The sequence below is a fragment of the Dromiciops gliroides genome, chromosome X (assembly GCF_019393635.1).
Source record: "Dromiciops gliroides isolate mDroGli1 chromosome X, mDroGli1.pri, whole genome shotgun sequence".
Lineage (NCBI taxonomy): Eukaryota > Metazoa > Chordata > Mammalia > Microbiotheria > Microbiotheriidae > Dromiciops > Dromiciops gliroides.
Window position 1 is genome coordinate 23,230,909 of NC_057867.1, and position 24,717 is coordinate 23,255,625.

Here is a 24,717-nt window from a genome sequence, read left to right on the forward strand (position 1 = left end):
AGCACTGAGTGCTATGTTCCTCAAGTATTTCAGGGGCTGGCTGGGGGCCTACAAACTTTCAGTGTTTTCCAAGCACTCTGATCTAGGGCAAAGTATAATCATTGACTTCCTGGTCTGAGCTTTGTAAGTTTCTGATCCAGGTTTGGGTCTGGGTAACATAAATGCAATCTTGTCCCTGGCTGAAAATCCAGTAGACTGTGGTTGGTCTCAATCCCTATTTGCATGCTGAAGAGTTCATCTCATTCATGTTAAGTTTTTTTCCCTCTATCAAATTCTGATATAATTTTTTAAATTTAGAAAACAATTTTTTAAAATTCCTTTAAAAAGGAATAATTGGGGGGGTGGAGCCAAGACGGCAGAGGAAAGACATTAAGCTCACAGGGCTCCTAATACAATAACCCCAAAAATAGCAATAAAAGAACCCTTGGGGCAGAAAAACACACAAAAATACGGGCTGAGAGTTTTCTCCAGCTATAGATAGATTTCAGGGGGCTGTGCTGGGCCACGAATAAAGCCTAACCCCACAATCAGGCCAACATACCAGACACCCACCAGAGGAATTTGCCCCAGTGCCTCTGAATCGGCTGCGGCACTGGCGTCTTCTGGAACCGAGTGCGCGGTTGGACTGAATGGCTGGCCGGGGGGGGGGGGGGTGTAAGTGCAGGGGTACCAGTGGATTGAGGGGAAGGATTCGACTGTCCCACCCCAGCGGGCAACCAGGAAGAAATCCTGAGAGGCGGGAGACCCAGGTGGAGGAGGGGGAGCAGGGGAGCAGTCTCATCGGAAGCTGAGAACCACACCACAGAAAGCTTTGCTGGTTGGTTTCTTAGTAAATAGGCCTGAGGTTATCTCCGGACCTGAGAACAGGCCAGGTGAGATTAAAGCCTGCCCCCCCCCCCCAACCCAAAACATCTGGGACCCTCTGAAGCTGAGAACAGGAGTAGAGCCGAGAAGCAGCCCCGCCCCGCCTCCCCCCAGTGGAGAGTTTAAAATCAAATGAAAGCGAGGCCAGGCAGGCTGAGAAGAAGCCCAACCATCCCCCAGGCCACGCTGTAGCTTGAACAGTGTGTCCAGGAAGTAGCGCCACACTTAAAGAAGGAGTTAAAAGCCAAGAAATTAGTAAGCCAGGATGAGCAGGCAGAGAAAGCAGAAGACCATCGAAAACTTCTTTGGGGGTAAGGTAGACCACAATACAACCTCAGAAGAAGAAGATAATAACAGGGCCAAAGCTCCAACATCCAAAGCTTCCAAGAAAAATATGAACTGGTCTCAGGCCATGGAAGCTCTCAAAAGGGACTTTGAAGAGAAAGTAGGAGAAATAGAAAGAAGATGTAGAGAAAAGGAGGAAAGAATGGAAAGGGAAATGAGAGCGATGAAGGAGAGTCGTGAGAAAAAAGTCAACAGTTTGAAAAGCCAAATGGAAAAGGAGATTAAAAAACTGTCTGATGAAAATAACTGCCTAAGAATTAGAATTGAACAAATGGAAGCTAGTGACTTTATGAGAAACCAAGACACAGTAAAGCAAATCCAATTGAATGAAAAAATAGAGGGCAGTGTAAAATATCTTCCTGGAAAAACAGCTGACCTAGAAAATAAATCTAGGAGAGATAATTTGAAAATCATTGGACTACCTGAAAACCATGACCAAAACAAGAGCTTAGACACCATCCTCCAAGAGATTGTGAGGGAAAATTGCCCTGATATTCTAGAAGCAGAAGCTAAAATAGAAATTGAAAGAATCCACTGACCACCTCCTGAAAGAGATCCCAAAAGGAAAACCTCCAGGAATATTATAGCCAAATTCCAGAACTCCCAGGTCAAGGAGAAAATACTGCAAGCAGCTAGAAAAAAGGAATTCAAATACTGTGGAGCTCCAGTAAGGATAAAGCAAGATCTAGCAGCTTCTACATTAAAGGACCAAAGGGCATGGAATATGATATTCCAGAGGACAAAGGAACTGGGACTACAGCCAAAAATCACATACCCAGCAAAACTGAGTATAATTTTTCAGAGGCAAAAATGAGATTTCAATGAGAAAGAGGTCTTTCAAGCATTTGTGATGAAAAGACCTGAACTGAATAGAAAATTTGACTTTCAAATACAAGATCCTGGAGAAGCATAAAAAGATAAACAGGAAAAAGACTTCATGAGGGATATTTAACAATCAAACTGTTTACATTCCTACATGGGAAGATAATACTTTGAAATCAGAAGAACTATCTCAATAATAAATTCAGGGGCAGCTGGATGGTGCAGTGGATGGAGCGCTGGCCTTGGACTCAGGAGAACCTGGGTTCAGGTGTGACCTTGGACACTTGACAATTGATGGCTGTGTGACCCTGGGCAAATCGCTTGACCCCAGGTTGCTTCACCAAAAAACAAAACAAAACAAAAATTCTTCACAAGAAATTCACAGAAGATAGGGCTGAACTGAATATGAAGGGATGATATTTGTAAAGCATTTATGTTTTGTTCTTTGTAGGGCAGACGGGGAGGAGTGTCTTATGTCTGGGGCTGGATTTGGGTTTGGGGGGCCTCCTGGGTCCAGGGCTAGTGCTTTGTACACTGTGCCACCTAGCTAATCCATGACGACATCATTAAAATAGGGTTGAGGTGTAGGAGGAATAAACTGGGGGAGGGAGAAGGGGAGAGATGGTCTGGGGAGAGGAAGTTCACATGAAGGAAACAAGAAGAAAGCTTATGGAGGAGAGTAGAAGAGGGGGAAGGAGTTGGGGAGTGAGTGAACCTTAATATCATCAGAATTTGCTCAAAGAAGGACTAACATACATACTCAAGTAGGTATAGTAATATGCTTTTGCCCTGGGGGGAGGGAGGGAGAAAAGGGGGGGGGAAGGGAAGGAGCAAAGGGCAGATTGGGGGAGAGAGCAGTAAAAAGCAAAACACTTTCAAGGAAGATGAAGATGTTCTGCATTACTGCACCAGTATGACATCTGAATTGCTTGATCTCATAGGGAGGGTTGAGGAGGGAGGGAGGAAGAAAAATTTAGAACACAGAATTAGCTCAGGGACCCTGATCTCATTGGAGTGGGCTCATGGAGGGAATAGCTTTCATACCCAATTGGGAGGAGCAATCTATTTAACCCTACAGGAAAGTAGGAGGGGAAGAGGACAAGGAAGGAAGGGTGAAAAAAGGGAGTGCAGAGCGAGGGAGAGGATAGTCAGAAGTAAGGCACCTCTGAGGAGGAATAGGTAAAAAGAAGATAGAGTAAATGTCATGGGAAGGGAGTGGGATGGAGGGAAATAGTTATGATGATTGACTATAATGGCAAAATGTATGGTACATACCTTGCTGGGCTTTTGTGAAGAAGATTCTCTGTCAAGCTTAAGGCTGATATAGAGTTTGTGATGAACAGGATGCTATGGGGAAAACCTGGAGAGACCTACATGAGCTGAAGCAGAGTGAAATGTACTGTATACAAAATAACAGCAATAGTGGAGGATGATCTGCTGGGAAGCATGTGGTTGTTTTCAGCAAGGCAATGATCCAATGTAACCTTGAGGGACTTATGAAGATTGCAGCCAATCTGCAGAGAAAGAACTGATAGTATCTGAAAACAGATGGAAACACATTTGAAAATTTTTTTTTTCATTTCCTCTTTGACAATTCCTTAATCTGAAGTTTTGGGTTTTTTGACTGTTTTCTCTCACAACTAGCTAATATGGTAATTTTTCCATGACTACTCATGTATAACTTATTTTGAATTGAGTTCTTGTGGGTGGGGGATGGAAATGGAGGGGGGAAGAGAAGTTGGAACACAAAGTTTTTAAAAAATTGATGTTAAAATTTTGTTTTTACATATATTTTGGAAAATAAAATTCTATTCAGAATAAAAAAATTAAACAAAAAAATAAAATAAAATAAATTTTAAAAATTAAAAAAAAAAAAGAATTTGGCTGGGTGCGCAGCTAGGTGGCGCTGCAGTGGATAGAGCACCAGCCCTGGAGTCAGGAGTACCTGAGTTCAAATCCGGCCTCAGACACTTAACACTTACTAGCTGTGTGACCCTGGGCAAGTCACTTAACCCCAATTGCCTCACTTAAAAAAAAAAAAAAGAATTTGACTGGGGCAGGATAGCTAGGTAGCACAGTGGATAAAACACCGGTCCTGGATTCAGGAGTACCTGAGTTCAAATCCAGCCTCAGACTCTTGACACTAGCTGTATGATCCTAGGCAAGTCACTTAACCCTCACTGCCCTGCAAAGAAAAAAAAAAGAAAAGAAAAGAAAAAGAAAAAGAATAATTTTGGTAAAACTTCCAGAATTTTCAAGCAGGCAATGTGGTACATATTATAAATTCTAATAAGTAAATACATGATGTCCCAGGTAGTTATCCACTCAGAACAAAGAGAGTATGCTACTAATATAAAAATTTAAAGATTAAAAAATATTTTAGTTAGAACAAAAAGGGTTTTGTACCATTAATAAATAAAATAAAATATGTTAAAATTATTGATTTTTTTTAAAAAAGGAATAATTGGAAGAAACTCCCAAACTGAAGGGATTACAGATCTATTTGAATATTGGAGTTTGTTTTTTTAAAGGCAGAAATCAGCTTCTGTAGTTGCTCGGAACAATGCATCTCAGGCTCTTACCTTCCTTCTTTTCCCTTACCTCCTATGCCATCATTATATCTCAGAGGACCCTTTATTAGAACCCACTTCTCTCTTCCCCTCTTTTCACACTACAGATGACAACAAGAAATTTTCTAGAGTGAATTAACAAGGGAAAAGAGAATCTACAAATTCAGAAATATCATACCCAAAGAAAAGTCTTTAAATACTTACATCCAAAGAAATATATATAATCTAGTCTAAACTTCCCAAACTTTCCTAAACAGTCCCCCAGCCTAGTCTGGCCATCTCAATTTCCTCTGGGCCAGAATGGTTGTTAATCCCACCAAGAATGAGGTCTCAGGGCAGCAAGGTGGTGCAGTGGATAAAGCACCGGCCCTGGATTCAGGAGGACCTGAGTTCAAATATGGCCTCAGACACTTGACACTTACTAGCTGTGTGACCCTGGGAAAGTCACTTAACCCCAATTTCCTCACCAAAAAAAAAAAAAAAAGAATGAGGTCTCCCCATTCCCAACACATACAAATTTAATTTTAAATTGATCCACCAGATTATCTGAACCAAGTTCATTGTTTCATTTTTCCAATCCTGGCTAGCTCTTGGCTAATCGGGAATTTCTTTGATGGACATCTCAATACTAAGGAATTAGTCAAGCACACTAGTGGCACACTGGGCTTGCAATCACAAAGGCTCATCTTCCTGAGTTCAAATCTGGCCTGGGACACATTAGCTGTATGACACTTAGCAAGTAATTTAACTCTGTTTGCCTCAGTTCCCTCATCTGTAAAATGAGCTGAAAAAGGAAGTGACAAACTATTCTAGTATCTTCACCAAGAAAACCCCAAATAGGGTCACTGGAGAATTGGACATGACTGAAATGATTGAACAACAAGAACAAAGTCAAGCAGAAATCTAACTTACCCTTTCCCCATGGGGTAAACCCAGAAATACATAGAAATAAACTAGTCCCATCCACTCAAAATTGGAGTAATTTTTTAAATTAATAAAGTATTTTATTTTTTTCCGTTACATGTAAAGATAGTTCTCAACCTTTGTTTATACAAGCTTTACAATTTCAGATTTTTCTCCCTCCCTCCCCTCCCTCCCCTCCCTCCCCCCTTCCCTAGACAGCAGGTAATCTGATATAGGTTTTATATATATATATATATATATATATATATATATATATATATATATATATATATATATATATATATACATAATAACATTAATCCTATTTCTGCATTAGTCATGTTATAAGAGAAAAAAATCAGAGCAATGATGGAAAACCTCAAAATAGAAAAAAAACAACAGCATCAAAAACAAAAGAAATAGTATGGTTCATTCAGCATCTATACTCCACAGTTCTTTTTTTTTTTCCCCCTGGATTTGGAGATCCTCTTCCATCAAGAGTTCCCTGGAACTCTTCTGTGCCATTGCATTGGTGAGAAGAATATAGTCCATCACAGTAGATCAACACACAGTGTTGATGTTACTGTGTACAATGTTCTTCTGGTTCTGCTCATCTCACTCATCATCAGCCCACGCAAGACCCTCCAGGTTTCTCTGAACTCCTCCTGCTCATCGTTTCTTACAGCGCAATAGTATTCCATTGTATTCATATACCACAACTTGTCCAGCCATTCCCCAATTGATGGGCACCCCCTCAACTTCCAAAAATTGGAGTAATTTGAACCAACCCACAAGTACCTTAAAGTTCAGTCATCCCCATTCTTTACACAAGCTGAGTACCCTAGACCCCTCAACAGTCAAATGCTCATACCCCAATGGATCTCTGATCTTATCCATGTGGATGTTCCTTCCAATGATGTAGATCTCAACCTATTCATCTTTTCCCATCCCATACTGCTCCCAATTCCAGTCCAGGTACTCCCAGAAATTCACCCCAGGGAGTCCATCCAGCATGATGGAGGTCTTCCTCATTCCATAAAAAACTACATTGGGGGCAGCTAGGTGGCACAGTGGTTAGAGCACGGGCCCTGGATTCAGGAGGACCTGAGTTCAAATCTGGCCTCAGACACTTGACACTTACTAGCTGTGTGACCCTGGGCAAGTCACTTAACCCTAATTGCCTCACTAAAAAAAAAAAAAAACTACATTGAATTGTGAGGTGAAGACAAGAGATTACATTGAGCAACTATTTTCCAAAGTCTGGGGGACATCTGGGAATTGGGCAGAGGGATGCCTACAAATTATACCACTGGGGCCTTGGTACAGCTAAGAGAATGGGGCAGGGGGAGGAAACAGAGTAGAAGATGGCATCTTTTGCTTACCCCAACTTGTGGGGAGGGGGTGGAGGAAGGGCTTTAGACAATCTGTTCTCAGAGATCTCTCTCACTTCCCAGCTTTCCATTTCCTCCCCCTTAGCCCATTTCTCAGGCTGGATAAGGTGTTCCAAGGTCACAGAGGGGTTTGTTCTCCTCTCCTCCATCTGCCCATCCATTGATTTCCTTGGTCCTTGTGTTGGAGAGGTTATGTTGGGAAGTTCCTAGGATGAACCAACCATCCAGGTGCAACACTGGGAAGCCTTGGCCTTCTACCACCAAGATCTGACGATGCCGATCTGAGGGATAAAGTCCAGACCTTGAATAATTGCCAAACCTTGGTAACCACATCCTGCCAACGTAATGCCTTCATCCGTCCTGGCACTTCCCGCTAGGATTCTGTCTTTTCCTAGTCTAAAGTGCACAGGGTCAATATGGGGCGATGGTCCATTCTGGAGATCTGAAGGCTGCTACTAATGCTAACACCTCTCATTCCTTCCTACTTGTCAAAGATGTTTGCAGGTCCCTTATCTCACTTGAGCCTTCCAATAGCTCAGCAAGTAGGTGGGCAGGGCTGATAAATAAACTGAGGCTTGGGGAGGGAGGGGAAATGACTCCCTGGAGGTCACATAGTTTAGTAGAAACTGGCAGTAGGCCCAGATCTCTCCTATCTCCTTTAATCCTGTACAACTCCAAGCCCAAAGGTTCCCCTCAGCTGACTGTGTTATCCTGGGCTGCCCTTCTAATTCCTCACCACCTGCCAATGGACTCTCCTCTCTAGAAGATGCTAGCTTGATTAAAGTGGGCAGAATCAGGAGAACATTGCACACAGTGACAGCAACATTGTGCGATGATCAAATGAGATAGATTTTTTAAAAAATCATAAAAGTATTTTATTATTTTTCAGTTACATGTAAAGATAGTTTTCAACATTTGTTTTATAAGATTTTGAGTTCCAAATTTTTCTCCTTCCCTCCCCCTCCCCAAGACAGAAAGCAATCTGATATAGGTTATATCTGTACATTAAACATATTTCTATATTAGTCATGTTGTGAAAGAAGAATCAGAACAAAAGGGAAAAACTTAAAAAACAAACAAAAAGAAGTAGAAACACTATGGTTCGATCTACATTCAGAATCCACAGTTCTTTTTTCTGGATGTGGAGAACATTTTCCATCATGAGTCCTTTGGAATTGTCTTGGATCATTGTATTGCTGAGAAGGGCTGTCTATCATAGTTGATCATCACATGATGTTGCTGTTACTGTGTACAATGTTCTCTTGGTTCTGCTCACTTAACTCAGCATCAGTCCACTTAAGTCTTTCCAAGTTTTTCTGAAATCTGCCTGCTCACCATCTCTTACAGCACAATTCAACTGTAATTTGAAAAAATAAAATACTACTAAATTAAAAAAAAGAATAGGCTAGCTCCAAAGTGTTGCCCCATAAGACCCCAGGAGACAACCTGAACACACTCTGGCTATTAAATGGGGCCATTCACCTTGAACTTAAGAGTCAGGAAGACCCAGGTTCAAATCCCACCTCAGATGCTATTTGACCCTGGGCAAGTCAATTCACCTCTGTGCCTCAGTTTCCTACTAGCCCTCAGTCTATGATCCTGCCTGTGACTTTTTTTTAAAGGGAGAAGGACCTTGGTAACCATCTAACCCAGTCTTCTCCCCTCTTCTTTGACAGAGCAGGAAATGGAAGCCCAGGATTTGGAAAGCTCTTCCCCAAGGTCAAGCAGCTGGGATTCCAACCCAGGTCCTCTGGGCCCCAGATGCCAGAGTAGTGCCTTAGAAGGCATTATCTATCAGTTACCAGCCTCAGAGTTCACTTGATGCCACTTGAAGACTCATCTGAGTTCAAATATGGCTTCAGACATGTACTAGCTGTGTGACCTAGGCAGGTCATGTCACACTGTCTGCCTCAGTTTCCTTATCTGTAAAATGAGCTGGAAAAGGAAATGGCAAACCACTCCAGTATCTTTCCCAAGAAAACCCCAAATGGGGTCACAAAGAATTGGACATGACTTAAAAAATGATTGGACTGGAGTACAAACTCACCTAAACCTATAGATAGGTAGATAGATATAGACAAAGACATAAACATAGACAAAGACACCAACACCGACACAGATACAGATACAGATATAGATAAAGATAAAAATATAAATATAGATAGATATAAAGCTGGCCAAAGACCATGCTTAAGATGTCATCCAGCCATGGAAACCTCTGATCCCTTTTCCCTTAAATCTTCTGTCTGCCAAAGCTTTCCACTTCTGACTACGATCACAGGAATCAAATGAACAGTCTCATTGCTATGGAAAAGCCAGTGATAATGGCTTTCCTATGGCTCCAGGCAGCATCTCTGTGACTTCCCATCCCTAATGTCCTTCCCTGGCCCTGACTCCTTTTTGTGTATTATCTCCTACTATTAGAATGTAAGTGTTTTTATTTCACATTTGTAATTGTGTCCCCAGCATTTAGCACTGTGTCTGACAAATAGCAAGCACTTAATAATTGTTTTTTAATTCATTCATTCATCTAGAGCCATAAGGGACCTCAGAGGACCTCTAGTCCAATGCATTCATTTGACAAAAGAGGAAACTGAGGCTCAGGATTGGGAAATAACTTACCCAAGGTCACACAAAGGCTCATGGCTCTAGAGTTCGAAGAAACGTCAGAAGCTATCTAATCCAACCCCTTCCTTTTACAGGAAACTGAAGGAAAGGATCACTCCTTCAGGAGACAACAAGTATTTATTTTTTCATTTTCATTTAATTTGCTTTTTGTAACATTTTAAGTTCTGAACTGTCTCCCTCTATCCCTCCCCATCCCATGCTAGAGAAGGCCACCATATGACATATCAGTTCTTTCTCAGGAGGCAGATAGCATCTTCTTTCATAGGTCCTTTGGAGTTGATTTGAGTTTTTATAATACTCAGAATAGCTCGGTTGTTCACAGTTTTTCTTTAAACAATATTGCTGTAAGTGTATACAACATTTTCTTGGTTCTGCTCATTTCACTCTTCATTATTTCATGCAAGTCCTTCCATGTTTTTTCCAAAATCTGCTTGCTCATCATTTCTTACACCATAGTAATATTCCATCACAATCATAGACCACAACTTGTTCAGTCATTCCCCAATTGATGGGCATTCCCTCAATGTCCAGTTCTTTGCCACAAAGAGAACTGCTATAAATATTTTAGAACATATAGATTCTTTTCCTTTTTTTCCTTATCACCTTGGGAAACAGATCTAATGGTGGTATTGCTGAGTCAAAGGGTATACACAGTTTTATAGCTCTTTGGGTATAATTTCAGATTGCTCTCCAAATGGTTGGATTACTTCACAGTTCCACTAACAGTGTATTAGTGTCCCAGTTTTTCCAAATCCCTCCAACATTTTTCATTTTCCCCTTCTATCATTTTAGCCAATCTAGTGGGTGTGAGATAAAAAAAATTGTTTAAATTTGCATTTCTCTAATAAATAATGATTTAGAAGCAGCTAAGTGGTGCAGCAGATAAAGCACTGGCCCTGGATTCAGGAGGACCTGAGTTCAAATCCAGACTCAGAAACTTGACACTTACTAGCTGTGTGACCCTGGGCAAGTCACTTAACCCTCATTGTCCTGCAAAAAAAAAAAAAAAAGAACGTAAGTTCCTTAAGGGCAGGGACTGGCTTGTTTCTTGTTTGTTTTTGTATCGCCAGTGCTTAGCCCAGTACCTGGCACACAGTTATCATTGTTGTTGTTTGTCCTTCATTCTCGAAGAGGACCATGACATCAGGGTGTTCATGATTTGCACTGAATTGGATTTAAGTGAGGGAGGGCTGTGCAAGGTCACCAGTCTCATTCTCTCCTCCAGAGCCATCTGGGTCCAGGGGCAAGATATAGATCAGGATGACTGCCACACAGTAGGCATTTAATAAATGCCTGTTCTTTGCAGTCAATGCTTTTCCCATTGTATGCACCCCCTCCGGAGGATGAAAGGCTGGACACCTGGTCCCTCCGTGGGGACCTCACCCTTGGCTGTAATCTGGGCCCTCCTTGGCCTCCCACCACCCCCAAAGTGAGAACATTCCCAGTTTGGTCCCCATGATTCTGCCTCTCCTCCACCTCCCTCCTCTGCCCACAGAAGGGGCCATACAAAGGCTCTGCTGGAACTTTCCTAGCCAACTCAACCCCCCCAAACCTCATTGTTTGGAGAAGCTGGCTAAATGCCCCAACCTGGCCGGGCCTCCTGAGCTTTCATTTGGAGGTGGAACAAGTCTTTGACCCAAGGTGAAGATTAGCAGATGGATTTGCAAAGCTGTGGCTAGCATTTGGAAATCCCCCAGCCCAGCTCTGGCCCCCTCCTCTGAGGAGCAGGAAGCCCAAGGAACGAGAGTGAGCATCTGTCCTGGGACCTCGGGAGTTTGGGGAGGCTGCATCGGCCCACTGGGCCCCACAACCACCCGGGCCCAGTCAGTGAGTACTCCCAGCCCACTGAGCTGGCCCCAGACCCAGTCCTCTTAGCGGGCTCCAGGGCCCTGGCTTCCTCCATAGCAGACCTCTGTCTGGGGGCCTATCTCTCTTGCTCCCTCCTTTCTTTCCTCTCTTTTCCTTCCTTCCTTCCTTCTTTCCTCTCTCTCTCTGTCTCTCTCTTCCTTCTCACCCTTATAACTCAAAAATCTATACATCTTTGACCTTAAAATTCTCCTTTCCTTTCTTTCTTTCTTTTTCTTTCCCCCTTCCTTCCTTCTTTCCCTCCCTCCCTCCCTTCCTTCCTCTCTCCCTTCCTCCCTTCCTCTCTCCCTCCTTCCTTCCCTCCTTCTTTCCTTCTCTCCTTCCTTCCTCCCTCCCTTCCTTCCTTCCCTCCTTCCTTCTCTCCTTTCTTCCCTTCTTTTCCCATTGCCTTTCAGAGAAGACTCCACTTTTCTTAGCTTTCTTCCATTTCTTCCTCCCTTTTCCTTCCCTCTTCCTCCATTCCTTTCTTCTTTTATTCCTCTCTTCCCTTCTTTTCCCCTTCTCCCCCTCCTCTTCCCTCTCTCCTCTCCTTTCCCTTCCCCCTCTCCTTCCCCTTTCCCCTCTCTTTCCTCCTCCCTTTCCTTCCCCACTGAAGTGAGGCTAGAAGCTGGGTGGGGGGAGGGAATCTGGTGGCTCGGGTCTGGCAGTCTTGACTTTGCGGGGAGACCCTGAGACGAGACCCCAAGTGCTTGGGGCCTTAAAGGCCCTGAGGGAGTCCGTTGGGTGCCTGGGATTTGGAATCTCTGAAGCTGGGCTGGAGTCCCGGCTTTGCTGTTTACTGGCTCTGTTACCTTAGGCAATTGTCTTGCCGTCTCTGGTCCTCATGTGCAAAAGGAGGGTTTATTCTAGAAAGTGTCTAGGGCGGCTTCCATCTCTGGATCGGGGCCACTCTGGAGATCCCTAGGCAGAGCTGGTGCCCAGGACGGAGTTAGGAAGGTAATTCTGGGAGGCAGATGCTGCTGGGACGCCTTGGGTGCTGTGTTTGCACACGGGGACCGGGGGCCGGACCTGGGGAGGCTGGAAAGAGAGCTCTGGCCTGGGTTCAGGAGGCCCGGGATCACCTCCTAGTTCCACCATTGACTGCTGCGTGGCCACATCCCCTCCGGGACTTCATTCCTTCCTCTGTCAGTGAATCAACAAGTGTTTGTTCACCTCTTCCTGTGCCACCAGCACTGTACTAGCCCTTCGACACAAACGCAACAGCCTCTGTCCTGAAGGAGCAAGTAGTAACATCTCAGTGCCCCAGGTAACCCAAAGACTGTGTGTGACTTCTGGGGCCGGTCGAGATCTGCACTGGTGGAGGAAATTTCCTCACCGGGACTTCCCTATAACAATAAAATGGGATAATTATCATAAAATTAGAGCTAAGAGGGACTTTAGAAGACCTCAAGTCCCACCCCCTTCATTTTACAGATGAGAAAACTGAGGCCCAGGGAGGGAAAGAGACTTGTTCAAGGTCACATAAACAGAAAGTGTGTTAAGTGGGGTTTGAACCCTGATAATCAAAACCCCAATTACCCTCGATCCCCTATATCTCAATGACTTTCTAAGTACAATCACAAATCATAGGCCTAATTTCCATGGCAACCTCCCCCCCTCTGCCAAATGGTTGGGGAAGGCATTGGGGAATGTGTGTGCGTGGGGGGAGGAGGGGGAGGGGGCCGTGCCTGCCCGGCCGCCTCTGCAGAGATTTTTTTTTTTCCCCTCTTTCTCAATTTGGAATGGAGAAGTGCAGCCTGCCCACCACTCACAACCTTCAGATAAAATGATATCTAGAGCGGAACTTTGAAGGAAACTAGAGATTCCAAGATAGAGGAGAGAGACTGTTCTAGGCATGGGGCACAACCTGTGCAAAGGCACAGGGGGGTGGGGGTGACACGTCATGTGTGAGGAGCAACAAAAAGATCCAGCTTTCCTGTGGGAGGGAAATAATATGCAGGAGTTCTTATTTGATCCTGGATGGGACCCTGAAGGGAGCCATTGCATGTTATTGAGTACAGGAGTGACCTAGTCAGAACTTCACCCAGATGATGAACTGAGGTAGCTAGAGAGAGAACAATTAGGAAGCTACTGCAAATATTGTACGATGATCAACTGTGAAAGAATTAGCTATTCTCAGTAATAAAAACGATCCAAGTCAATTCCAAAGGATTCAGGATGAAAAATCCTATTCACCTCCCAGAGAAAGAACTGATGGAGTCTGAAGGTAGATTGCAGCTTACTCGGTTTTTTTATTTTTACTATATTTTGGGGTGTTTTCTTTTGATCTATGTTTTCTTTCACAACATCACTAATATGGAAATGTGTTTTGCATGAACACATGTATAACCCATATCAAATTGCTTACTGTCTCACAGAGGGGAGAGGGGAGGAAGGAAGAGAATTTGGAACTCAAAATTTTTTAAAAAGAATGTTTAAAATTGCATTTACATGTAATTGGGGGGAGGGGAATTAGTCAAAAAGAAAAAAAAAGAAGCTACTGCAATAGTACAGACCAAGAGCGGGGAGGGGGCCTGAACTAGGCGAGGGAGTCATCAAATCCAATTCTTCATTTTACAGAGGAGGAAATTGAGGCATAGAGGGAGTCATACAGCTACTAAGGATTCGAACCCAGATCTCCTGCCTTGAAGTCTAACGGCTTTATCTACAATTCCAAGAAAACTTGTGGAAAGGATGTGATGAGGGCAGATAGGAGAAAATCAATATGATTTAGCAAAAGATTGGCTGTGGGGCTTGGGGAAAAGGAAAGAGTCAAAGATGACCAATAAAGGAGATGGAATTGGGACTGAGAACCTCTAAAGGCCCTTCCACCTTTGGTGATCTATGGTCTATGGTTTTCAGAGACTCCAAGGAGAGTTGACTGAGATCCATGTGATTTGAGGGGGGGGATGGGGGAAGGTCCAATATAACTCCCCAAATGGGCATCACACTCACCACCGGACCACCTGCCCACCCCATTCCTTTTTTCCTTCCTCCTCTTGCTTAGATCATTAGTCATTAGGGATTCAGTCTCCTCCTGCAGTTGTTAACACCTGTCTGTGAATTAATTTATCTCTGGAAGTCTTCTCCAAAAAGAGATTCCAGGGAAGCCCCTTAGAGGGCTGAGAGAGAACCATTAAGACCCAGGGCTTTGGGGACAAAATTTTCAGACTTCCTGGAAAGCTACTTGCTGTCAGTTTCCTGGCAATCGTCGCCTTAAAATTAGACCACTCACCGTTCCCCTAACTCATTCTCCTACCTCTGGGCAATTGCCTACAGGCTCATGCCTAGAACTGTTTCTTCAGGGTCTCTACTTGTTGAGATGCTCCCATCCTTCAAAGCCAAGCTGAGATGTTCCCTTCCCATTGACCTTGGCCAGGCACAATCTCTCCTTGGTTTCCTAAGTTTTCCCTTGGTTCCTAGGTTTGAAAGTGCTTTCTTTGGAGCAGCTAGGTGGCACTGCAGTGGATAGAGCACTGGCCCTGGAGTCAGGAGTACCTGAGTTCAAATCCGGCCTCAGACACTTAACACTTACTAGGTGTGTGACCCTGGTCAAGTCACTTAACCCCAATTGCCTCACCCAAAAAAGGCTTCTAGGGCTATGGCCCTAGAAGAGAAGGTAAATGTTATTCCCATTTTCTGGAGGAGAAAACTGAAATTAAAGAGAAGTTAGGTGACTTGCCCAAGAGAGTTTATTTAGGAAGGAAATGGAAGCGTTCCCTCCTGGCCTTTTCTCATGCATGGGCCACTTGCCATTTTGTGTTATTATTTCTATAGCTTTCTGATCTCCCCTACTAGAATGTCAGCTTGTTGAGGGTCCTTTCTGTAGCCTCCATAGGGTCTTTCACAGGAAATGAAGAGGGTACAGCTGAACTTGGAGTCAGAGGACCTGAGTTCAAATCCAGCTCTGCTACTTACTACTTACTACCTTGATCAAGTCATTTTAGTGACTTGTCTAAGCCCACACAGGGGCACCTGGATTTTAAGCTAAAGGAGACTTTAGGTTTACTCTCTGGGCCTCAATTTCTCCTCAGATAATATTTCATTTGGGAGCCAGAATGGAATAATAGAAAAAGGACTGAATCAAGCCAGGGGTCTTGGGTTCAAGCTCTGATTGTCACTTATAAGCTGTGTGACCCGAGAAAAGTCACTTTATTTCTCTGGGTCTCAGTTTCCTCCTCTGTAAAAATGAGAAGATGGGACTGGATGGCCTTTGAAGTCCTTTCTAACCCTAGATCTATGCTTCTATGTGTGACCTTGAAAAAGTCACAACTTTCTGGGCCTCAGTTTCTCCATTTTTAAAATGAAAGAGGTTGGATTGAATAATACATGTCGGGGACTAAGGTATAAGAAGACTGGAAAAGTAGGAGTGGGGGACTAGGTTATAAAAAGCTTTGGGGCAGCTATGTGGCACAGTGGAAAAGTACCAGCCCTGGATTTAGGAGGACCTGAATTCAAATCTGGCCTCAGACACTTGACACTTACTAGCTTGTGACCCTGGGCAAGTCATTTAACCCTCATTGCCCCACAAAAAAGGAAGAATGAGGACTGAGAAAAGGCTACTGGATTTGGTGATTAAGAGATCATTAGGGGGCAGCTAGGTGGTGCAGTGGACAGAGCACTGGCCCTGGAGTCAGGAGTACCTGAGTTCAGATCTGGCCTCAGACACTTAACACTTAACACTTACTAGCTGTGTGACCCTGGGCAAGTCACTTAACCCCAAATACCTCACTAAAAAAAAAAAAGATCATTAGGAATTTTGCAAAGAGTTGTTTCAGTGGAATAATGAGGTTGGAAGCCAGCTCGTTGGAGGTGCCAGTGTTCCCTGAACATACCCTATACCCCAGATTGTAAGGGGTTAAAAAGAGAGAGGAGAAAAAGTGGAGCCACCTATTGTAGACAGTTTCCTTCAAGAGATTAGCCACAAAGGACAGAAGACATATAGGGTGATGGTGGGGATCAAGAGAGGATTGGGGTGGAGATAGAGGGGACCTGGGCTTGTTTGTAGGAGCTAGCAGACAGGGAGAGTGAAGATTACGGAGAGAGTGAGGATGACAGAAGGGCTAATCTGTTGGAAGAGAGTGGGGTTTGCCTTGGTAAGGACAGAGGCTGCCTCTTTCTGTGAGATGGGGATGAAGAAGGGGACAGAGGCAGAAGGCATTGGAGTGATAGGACAGGGATGGGAGGAAGAGGAGAGAAGAGGGAACTCCTCCCAAACCCTTCCATTCTGCCACAAATCTGCCAGGCCCTTACTCCATCTCTGCTCCCCAGAGGATTATGGGCTTGAAAGGGATCTTAAGGAGTCATCTAAGTCTAATTTTGGGGTATCTAGGTGGCACAATGGATAGAGCACTAGCCCTGAAGTTGTGAGGACCTGAGTTCAAATCAGGCACTTACTAGCTGTGCGATCCTGGGCAAGTCACTTAACTCTGATTTCCTTTAAAAAAAAAAAAAACATCTGGGGCCATCTCCAGTCATCCTGATATATCTCTTGCCACTGGACCCAAATGGCTCTGGAGGAGAGAGTGAGGTTGGTGACCTTGCACAACCCTGCCTCACTTAAATCCAATTCACTGCAAGTCGTGACATCACCGTGATGTCATGGTCCTCTTTGAGAACAAAGGACAAAGGGGCAGCTAGGTGGCTTAGTGGATAGAGGACTGGCCCTGGATTCAGGAGGACCTGAGTTCAAATCTGGCCTCAGACACTTGACACTTACTAGCTGTGTGACCCTGGGCAAGTCACTTAACCCCAATTGCCTCACCAAAAAAAGAGAGGGGGGGGGGAGAGAGAGATGGAGAGAGAGAGAGAGAGAGAGAGAGAGAGAGAGAGAGACAGAGACAGAGACAGAGATAGAGAGAGACAGAGAGAGAGAGAGAGAGAGAGAGAGAGAGAGAGAGAGAGAGAGAGAGAGAGATGGAGGGAGAGAGAATGACAACCAACAAGAAGTCTCATTTTACAGAGGACAGAAGAAATCTCAGAATCTGAGAGTCAGAAGGGAACTCAGTGGCTGCCTGGCCCAACTCTACCCCAAAAGGAATCCTCACTATCACATCTCTGATGAGTGGTCATCCAACCTGTACTGGAAGACCTCCAAAATGGGGGAAACCACATCCTCCCAAAGTAGCACAATGGTCAGCCTCAGGTCACACATGGAGTAAGTAGCAGAGTTAACACTTGAACCCAAGTTCTCTAATTCCAAATCCACTTCTTTTATCACTTTCTTCCTTGTCCCTTCCTAAAGGCATACCCAACCAGTAGTCAACCAGCCTTTGCTTTAAGACTTCCAGTGAGGAAGTTGAGGGGGTGCCCATCCATTGGGGAATGGCTGGACAAGTTGTGGTATATGAATACAATGGAATACTATTGTGCTGTAAGAAATGATGAGCAGGAGGAGTTCAGAGAAACCTGGAGGGTCTTACGTGAGCTGATGATGAGTGAGATGAGCAGAACCAGAAGAACATTGTACACAGTATCATCAACATTGAGTGTTGATCTACTGTGATGGACTAGATTCTTCTCATCAATGCAATGGTACGGAAGAGTTACAGGGGACTCATGATAGAAGAGGATCTCCAAATCCAAGAAAAAAAAGAACTGTGGAGTATAGATGCTGAATGAACCCTACTATTTCTTTTGTTTTTGGTGCTGATGTTTTTCTATTTTGAGGTTTTTCGTCATTGCTCTGATTTTTCTCTTATAACACGACTAATGCAGAAATATGTTTAATGTTATTATGTGTGTATATATATATATAACACCTATATCAGATTACCTGCTGTGTAGGGGAGGGGGGAGGGAGGGAGAAAAATCTGAAATTGGAAAGCTTGTATAAACAAAAGTTGAGAACTATCTTTACATATAATGGGAAAAAATGAAATACTTTATTAATTTTTTAAAAAGACTTCCAATGAGGCAGAACCCACACCCTTCCTAGGCACCCCATTCTACCTCTAATTGCTATGAAGTCATGTTTCCTGCCATCAAGCCTAAGTCAGCCTCTTTAAGCCTTCCCACCATGGCTCCTTATTCTGCCCTCTGAGGCCAAACAGAACAAGCCTAATATCTCCTCCACATGACAGCCCTTCCAATTATTTTAATAATATTTTATTTTTCCCAATTACATAGAAAACCCATTTTTAACATTCATATTTTAAAATGTTGAGTTCTAAATTATCCCCGTTTCTCCCTGCCCATTGAGAAGGCAAGCAATTTGATATCGGTTATACATGTGCAATCATGCCAAACATATTTCTATATCAGTCATGTTGTGAAAAAAAACACAGGCGAAAAATAAAACCCATGAAAAAAAAAATAAACTAAAAAAGGCTGCTTCAGGGGCAGCTAGGTGGTGCAGTGGATAAAGCACTGGCCCTAGAATCAGGAGGACCTGAGTTCAAATCCAGCTTCAGACACTTGACACTTACTAGCTGTGTGACCCTGGGCAAGTCACTTAACACTCATTGCCTCCCCACCTCACCCCACCCCCCCAAAAGTCTGCTTTGATCTGCATTCAGACTTCATCAGTTCTTTCTCTGGAGGCAGGTAGCATTTTTCATCATGAGTCCTTTGGAATTGTCTTGTATCATTGTATTGCCAAGAATAGTTAAGTCATTCACAGTCGATCAGCATACAATATTGCTATTACTGTGTACAGTGTTCTCCTGGTTCTGCTCGCTTCACTTTGCATCAGTTCATATAAGTCTTTCCAGGTTTTTTTCTGAGAACATCCTACTCATCAGCCTTTCCAATTCTTGAACACAGCTTGCCTATCCTCCCATCCCTCGGTTTCTCTTTTCCGGGCTTGACACCCTTGCTTCCTTCAATGTATCATCTTGGAGTTTTGCACATCACTATCATAGCTTCTTTCCTCTGGATGCATTCTAGCTTATCAATATCCTTCTTGAACTGTGATACCCAGATCTGAAGCCAGCATGTGTTCTGACCAGGGCAGAGGACAGGGCTAGCTCTTTCTAGATGCCTCCAGAAGATCCTGCTGGGGTCTGCTTCCCCAGCAGAAGCTCTGCTCCCTATTAGACTTGGCGAGAAGAAAGTGTAACTAGTGTGCATCATGTTGGGGATACCAGCAAGACCAATCTCCCCTATGTTCCTCCACCATCCTCATTGTCATAATTTTCCAGAATGGGGGGAAACCTTTCTCTTTCTACCTCCACCCAACTTGTTCTGATCCCACCTGGATCCTCCTCCCATCCCTTGGTTTCTGCTTTTTTTGTTTGAGAGCAGAATGGATGTGCCCAGGGCTTGCTGAGGGGGAGTGGGGAGTGAAGAAAGAGGTGAGGTTTCTGCCCTCAGAGAACTTCTGGTCTGACTGGAGAGATGGGATGCACGCAGTAGGACTGTGTCCAACCTTCTCTTATAGTTTTCCTCTCCCCCATCTTGTGTGAAAGGATCCAAACTGCTCAGTGCCTTGAAGCTTGTCAAGTTCAAATAACCCTCCCATTTTACAGAGGAGTAAATTGAGGCAGGGGGAAAGGGGAGGGGAAGGGGCAGGATGTGACTTGCTCAAGGCCACACAAATAGTAAGTACAAGGGCTGGAATTGGATTTAGGGCCTCTGATCCCAATCCATCATTCGCACCACTCCCACTGACTACCTCCCACCCTCCTCGTTCTACTCCTTCTTTCCAAGGCCAACGTGAGAGGAAAATATACTTTGGAGTAAGAGGACCTGGGTTGGAACCTTGGACAAGAAACCTCCTCTTCCTGTGCCTCCATTTCCTCATCTGTAAAACAAAGGGTTTGAGCAAGATGGCCCCCGAAGTGGTCAAGGAACCCATGCCAGTTTAGTGGCCCAGGCTTATGGCACCTGCCTGTCAGTTAACATACTTGTGAACCACTAAACAATGAGGTGGGTCAAGAACTGTTGATTGGGATTTGAACTCTGGGCAGTCCCTCTCCTGAGTTCCGAGAACCCAACCACGGCTGGGCTGTTATCCCTGTCTGGCAACCCCAGAGCCTGGGCCAACTTGTGCCCTGAGGCACCCGGGAAGTTGGAGGGGAAAATCAATTATTCACATGCCTGGGCATACCTGTGGGGAGCTGAGTAGAGAGTATGGATAACTGTGTTCCCCATGACTGTCTCTCAATAGCCAGACTAAACCCTGACTGACTCAGGCCCCGACTTGTGCTCTCTGAGTCTCTAGTGTCCCCCCACCCCCCACTTCTCTGGCTACCCCACAATAGTTGACCGAAGTCGGCTCCTTGGTCAGGTGGGGTCAGATTGCTAGCTAGGGAAGCAGAGAAAGTTGGGCCCGCGTCTGCCACAGGGGACGTGTCTCTGCCCCCACCCCTCCCAAGCCTGCCCCGCCTCCTTTCTTTGTCTGGCTACCACCCTGGGGCTTTGGCCTACGCAGGAGGTGATGACATTTTGGCTCAATTTTCAAAGTTAGTCGGGAGTTTTTGCGTGTGTTATTTCTAAAGATAACAAAGGTCAAAAGGCGCCCAACATTTTCTGGTTTCTCATAAGCTTCTGGTCAATATTTAATCTGGTTTATGTTTTTTTTTTTTTTTTGTCTTCTAGGTGGCTTCTCTAGCCAGCTTGTAGCCACTCTCAGACGCTCCTGAGGAGGGAACAGAGACAAGCCTGCCTTCCAGAGGAGGTCGGCAATGAGGAGCTAGGAGCCAGAGGCCCAGGGAACCAGAGCTGACATCAGGCCAACAAGGGTGTGATCAGCTGAGGGGCTCCAACCACCATGGCGTCTCTGGGCCTCCAGCTGCTGGGTTACATCCTGGGCCTCACGGGGCTGGTGGGCACCCTGGTCGCCATGCTTCTCCCCAGCTGGAGAACGGGCTCCTACGTGGGCGCCAGCATCGTCACAGCTGTCGGCTTCTCCAAGGGGCTCTGGATGGAGTGTGCCACGCAGAGCACCGGCATCACCCAGTGTGATATCTACAGCACCCTGCTGGGGCTGCCTGCAGACATCCAAGCTGCTCAAGGTCTCATGATAGCTTCCAGCGCCATCTCCTCTCTGGCCTGCATCATCTCAGTGGTGGGCATGAGGTGCACTGTCTTCTGCAAGGATTCCCCGGCCAAAGACAGGGTTGCCGTGCTGGGCGGCATCTTGTTCCTCCTGGGAGGCCTACTAGGGTTCATCCCCGTCGTCTGGAACCTCCACGGGATCCTCCGCGACTTCCACTCACCGCTCGTGCCCGACAGCATGAAGTTTGAGATCGGAGAGGCTCTCTACCTTGGCATCATCTCCTCCCTCTTCTCCATGGTGGCTGGCATCATCCTCTGCTTCTCTTGCTCAGCCCGGGGGGGAGGCCGCTCTGCCTACTATGGCAGTTATCAAGCTCAGCCGTTAGCCACCACAGCCTCCCCTCGGCCAGGCCAGACCGTAAAGGGCAAAAGTGAGTTCAACTCTTACAGCCTCACAGGGTATGTGTAAAGAGTGGGGTGGGGGGCCCATGCTGGGAAGGCTGCCCACGGCCCTGCACTGACACTGGAGAGAGACATTTCCATCTGATAAAGGCAAAAGGCAATGCTGAAGATAGGACGGACATTGTGGGGGGTCCCTTGGGTGTGACTGGGGGAGCTGTCATTGCAGACCTTCCCCACAGGCCTCCTTCCACACCCAGCAGCCCCCTCTCCACCTCCATCCTGCCCTTCTTTCTTTCTATGCCTACAGCCCCACCTGCCTTCTATGTCTGGGAACCCACCCCAGTTCCCTAGCCTCTCCAGGGCCCTTTCAGCTCAATGGATTTGAGAGTCTCACTACCCAAACCTCAGACCCCCAAGACTCCTTCCAAGGCAATGATAGGCCAGGTCAACAACTGGACCCAGAGCTGCTTTGTCATTCCCATTGGGAGAAGCAAAGGGGGAGGAGGGTCTGGCTCGCAAGGGGCTTCTGGCTGGGAAGGGGTCAAATCCATTGCCCGCATTCTACTGGGAAGTCTTCCACTGCTGTTAAGGCCAGCATCAAAGGTAGCAGCCTGGGCACTCTGGGGGGCACCTATTCCAGGCCACTGCCAGGGCAGCGGGGAAGCAGCCAGAAGCCCTCAATGAGAAAGAGAGAGAGAACAGGAAACCGGTTTTTCTAGAGATGCTCTTTGGCTCAGGGAAGGGCATGTGGGGGCTGCAGAATACCCTGGCATCTTCCCATACTTCCTGAGAAATAGTAAGAATTTAAAAATAAAAACAGAGAGCCAAAGAAGGGGGTGTGCATGTGTACATGTGCATGTGTGTGTGCATGTGTAAAGGCCTCAGGGGAGCCCCTCCAAGAATTTCAAGTCAGTTTATGGGTCCAGAAAGGAAATGGGCTGTTCTGGAGAAGACGGTACTCAGTCTCCTTGATTTGTCTTCTTGGCCCATCTCACTGAGCCAGAGTAGCCCCTGAAGGGGAGCTCTCAGTCCATCTGGGTGGGGGTGAGGGTGGGGGACAACAAAAAAAACAGGTATCTAAGCCTCAAAGAGAGAATTGTTAAGAGCCCCGGAGACCCAGTGGTCACCCACTATGAGGACCTCAGACTAGTAGAGAGGACCGGGAATGTCTTCAGCCCCTCACACTCCACCCCGCCCCCCCACCCAGTCCCACCACTTCTAAGCAGGGAGGGCCCTGCTGACTCCTTCCCTATCATGAGCATGTCCAGCCTACGACAAGTCCGTCACTTCCCAGTGAAAAGTGCCCAGCTCCATCCTGAGTGCCTATCCACCCAGCTGTACCCACAGGGCTCCTCCATCCTCTAGCCCCTCGTCTCTTTGCCTGTCCATGCTGTAAGGCCTCAGCCTCCATCACTCCAGCTCACGGCACCCTGTCCCTCTCCATCTTGCCCCCTACTGATGCCTCTGTCTCAAACATTGGGCCCCTTGGTTCAGTCGCCTGCAATGTTAGTTCTCTGTCCCTGGGTGTGCCTTCCAATTCCCTACGGGCAGGCTTTAGACTGCACCACCTTCCCCACTGCACTGAGCCCAGTAGTGGTTCTCAGTGAGTACTCAATAAAGACTTTTGATTTGACTAAATGGTTGCTTGCTTGGTTATTGAATGGTTACCAAGCAGGACACGCCTTGGGCACCCATCTGCCTTTAGTGGGTAGAGGAGGCAGACCCTGGGACTCAGCACCTCAGGGTATGAAGAAGCCAAGAAAGTGGGGTGGTCACTGGTAGCCCTCTGATCAGCCCCACTGAAGCCTCAGGAGCGCTCAAAGGTCCTCAGGCTTTAGGATCAAACTCAGCTTGAGTCTCCAGCTTAGGAATGACCTCTCTGCCCCCACGACATAGGTGGAGGGGGGTACCATGGGGAGGTGAATGGAGGAAAGAGCTGTGGTGATCATGGGGGCTCCGCTGGACCACCTAGTGGTCTCAGGAAGACAATTGGTGCACACTTCTCTTTCCCTGTGAGAGAGCAAGACCCATGTATATCTTGTCGGTTCTTTCAGACTGTCAGGGAGACTCACATTCTTGGGCAGAGTGCGTTGTAATAGCAATAGCTATAATATGTGCTGCTTTCATGGAGATAGGAATCTCCCAGAAATAAATGAACAAATGAACGAATAAATAAACAAACAAATAAATAGATGAATGAATAAATAAATAAACAAACAAATAAATAGATGAATGAATGAATAAATAAAAATGAATGAACGAATAAATAAGTAAATAAATAAATGGATGGAGAGATAGAGGTAGATAGATAGATAGATAGATAGATAGATAGATAGATAGATAGATAGATAGATAGATAGATGATAGATAAATGAATCTCCCTCCACCATAGCTTATAGTCTTAGAAGGCTGCCTGGAGTGGAGAGGATAAATGACTTATCCAGAGTCATAAACTCAGTATCAGTCCAAAGGGAACTGGAACTCAAGTGTTACTGAACTCTATCCACTGAGTCACACTACCACTGAGAGGTGTGTGTGTGTGTGTGTGTGTGTGTGTGCGCGCGTGCATGTGCATATGTTTGTGTGTACGTGTGAGTGTGTATGAGAGAAAGAGAGAGAGAGAGAGAGAGAGAGAGAGAGAGAGAGAGACTAAAGTACAGAACATAGAGAGCTGGTCTAGGTCTGGTTTCTGACATATTGGCTGTGGGACCTTGGGTTCCTCTCTTTAGATATATACATACACATCTATACGCATATGCATATGCATACACACACATGCATATATGTGTATATGATATACGTGTACACACGCATATACACAATACATGCATGCACACATGGCCACACATACATGTGTGTGCGCGCGTGTGTATTGTACATGCGTATGTATCCTATATACATGCATGTGCATACACATACACTGCACACTGTGTGTACAATCCATACATAAATACTATACACATGTACACACATATCATACATGTGTACATACACACATACAAATATAC

The 24,717-nt window shown here is 45.4% G+C and overlaps 1 protein-coding gene across 2 annotated transcripts; it reads left to right on the forward strand.

The window, feature by feature from the left end:
• Positions 1–11,159: 11,159 nt before the first annotated feature.
• Positions 11,160–23,342, forward strand: CLDN2 (claudin 2). Of its 2 annotated transcripts, none has more exons than XM_043974934.1 (2): positions 11,160–11,269; positions 20,909–23,342. In XM_043974934.1, the coding sequence occupies exon 2, from the start codon at positions 21,081–21,083 to the stop codon at positions 21,774–21,776; it is 696 nt and encodes a 231-aa protein (XP_043830869.1). In that variant the 5' UTR covers positions 11,160–11,269; positions 20,909–21,080; the 3' UTR covers positions 21,777–23,342. The 2 variants fall into 2 exon arrangements, with proteins under 2 accessions (XP_043830869.1, XP_043830868.1); XM_043974933.1 differs by having other exon boundaries at positions 11,231–11,350.
• Positions 23,343–24,717: the final 1,375 nt, after the last annotated feature.

Bases quoted from the DNA above. Each gene is read 5' to 3' on its own strand.
- CLDN2 (XM_043974934.1), top strand. From the start codon at position 21,081: ATGGCGTCTCTGGGCCTCCAGCTGCTGGGTTACATCCTGGGCCTCACG.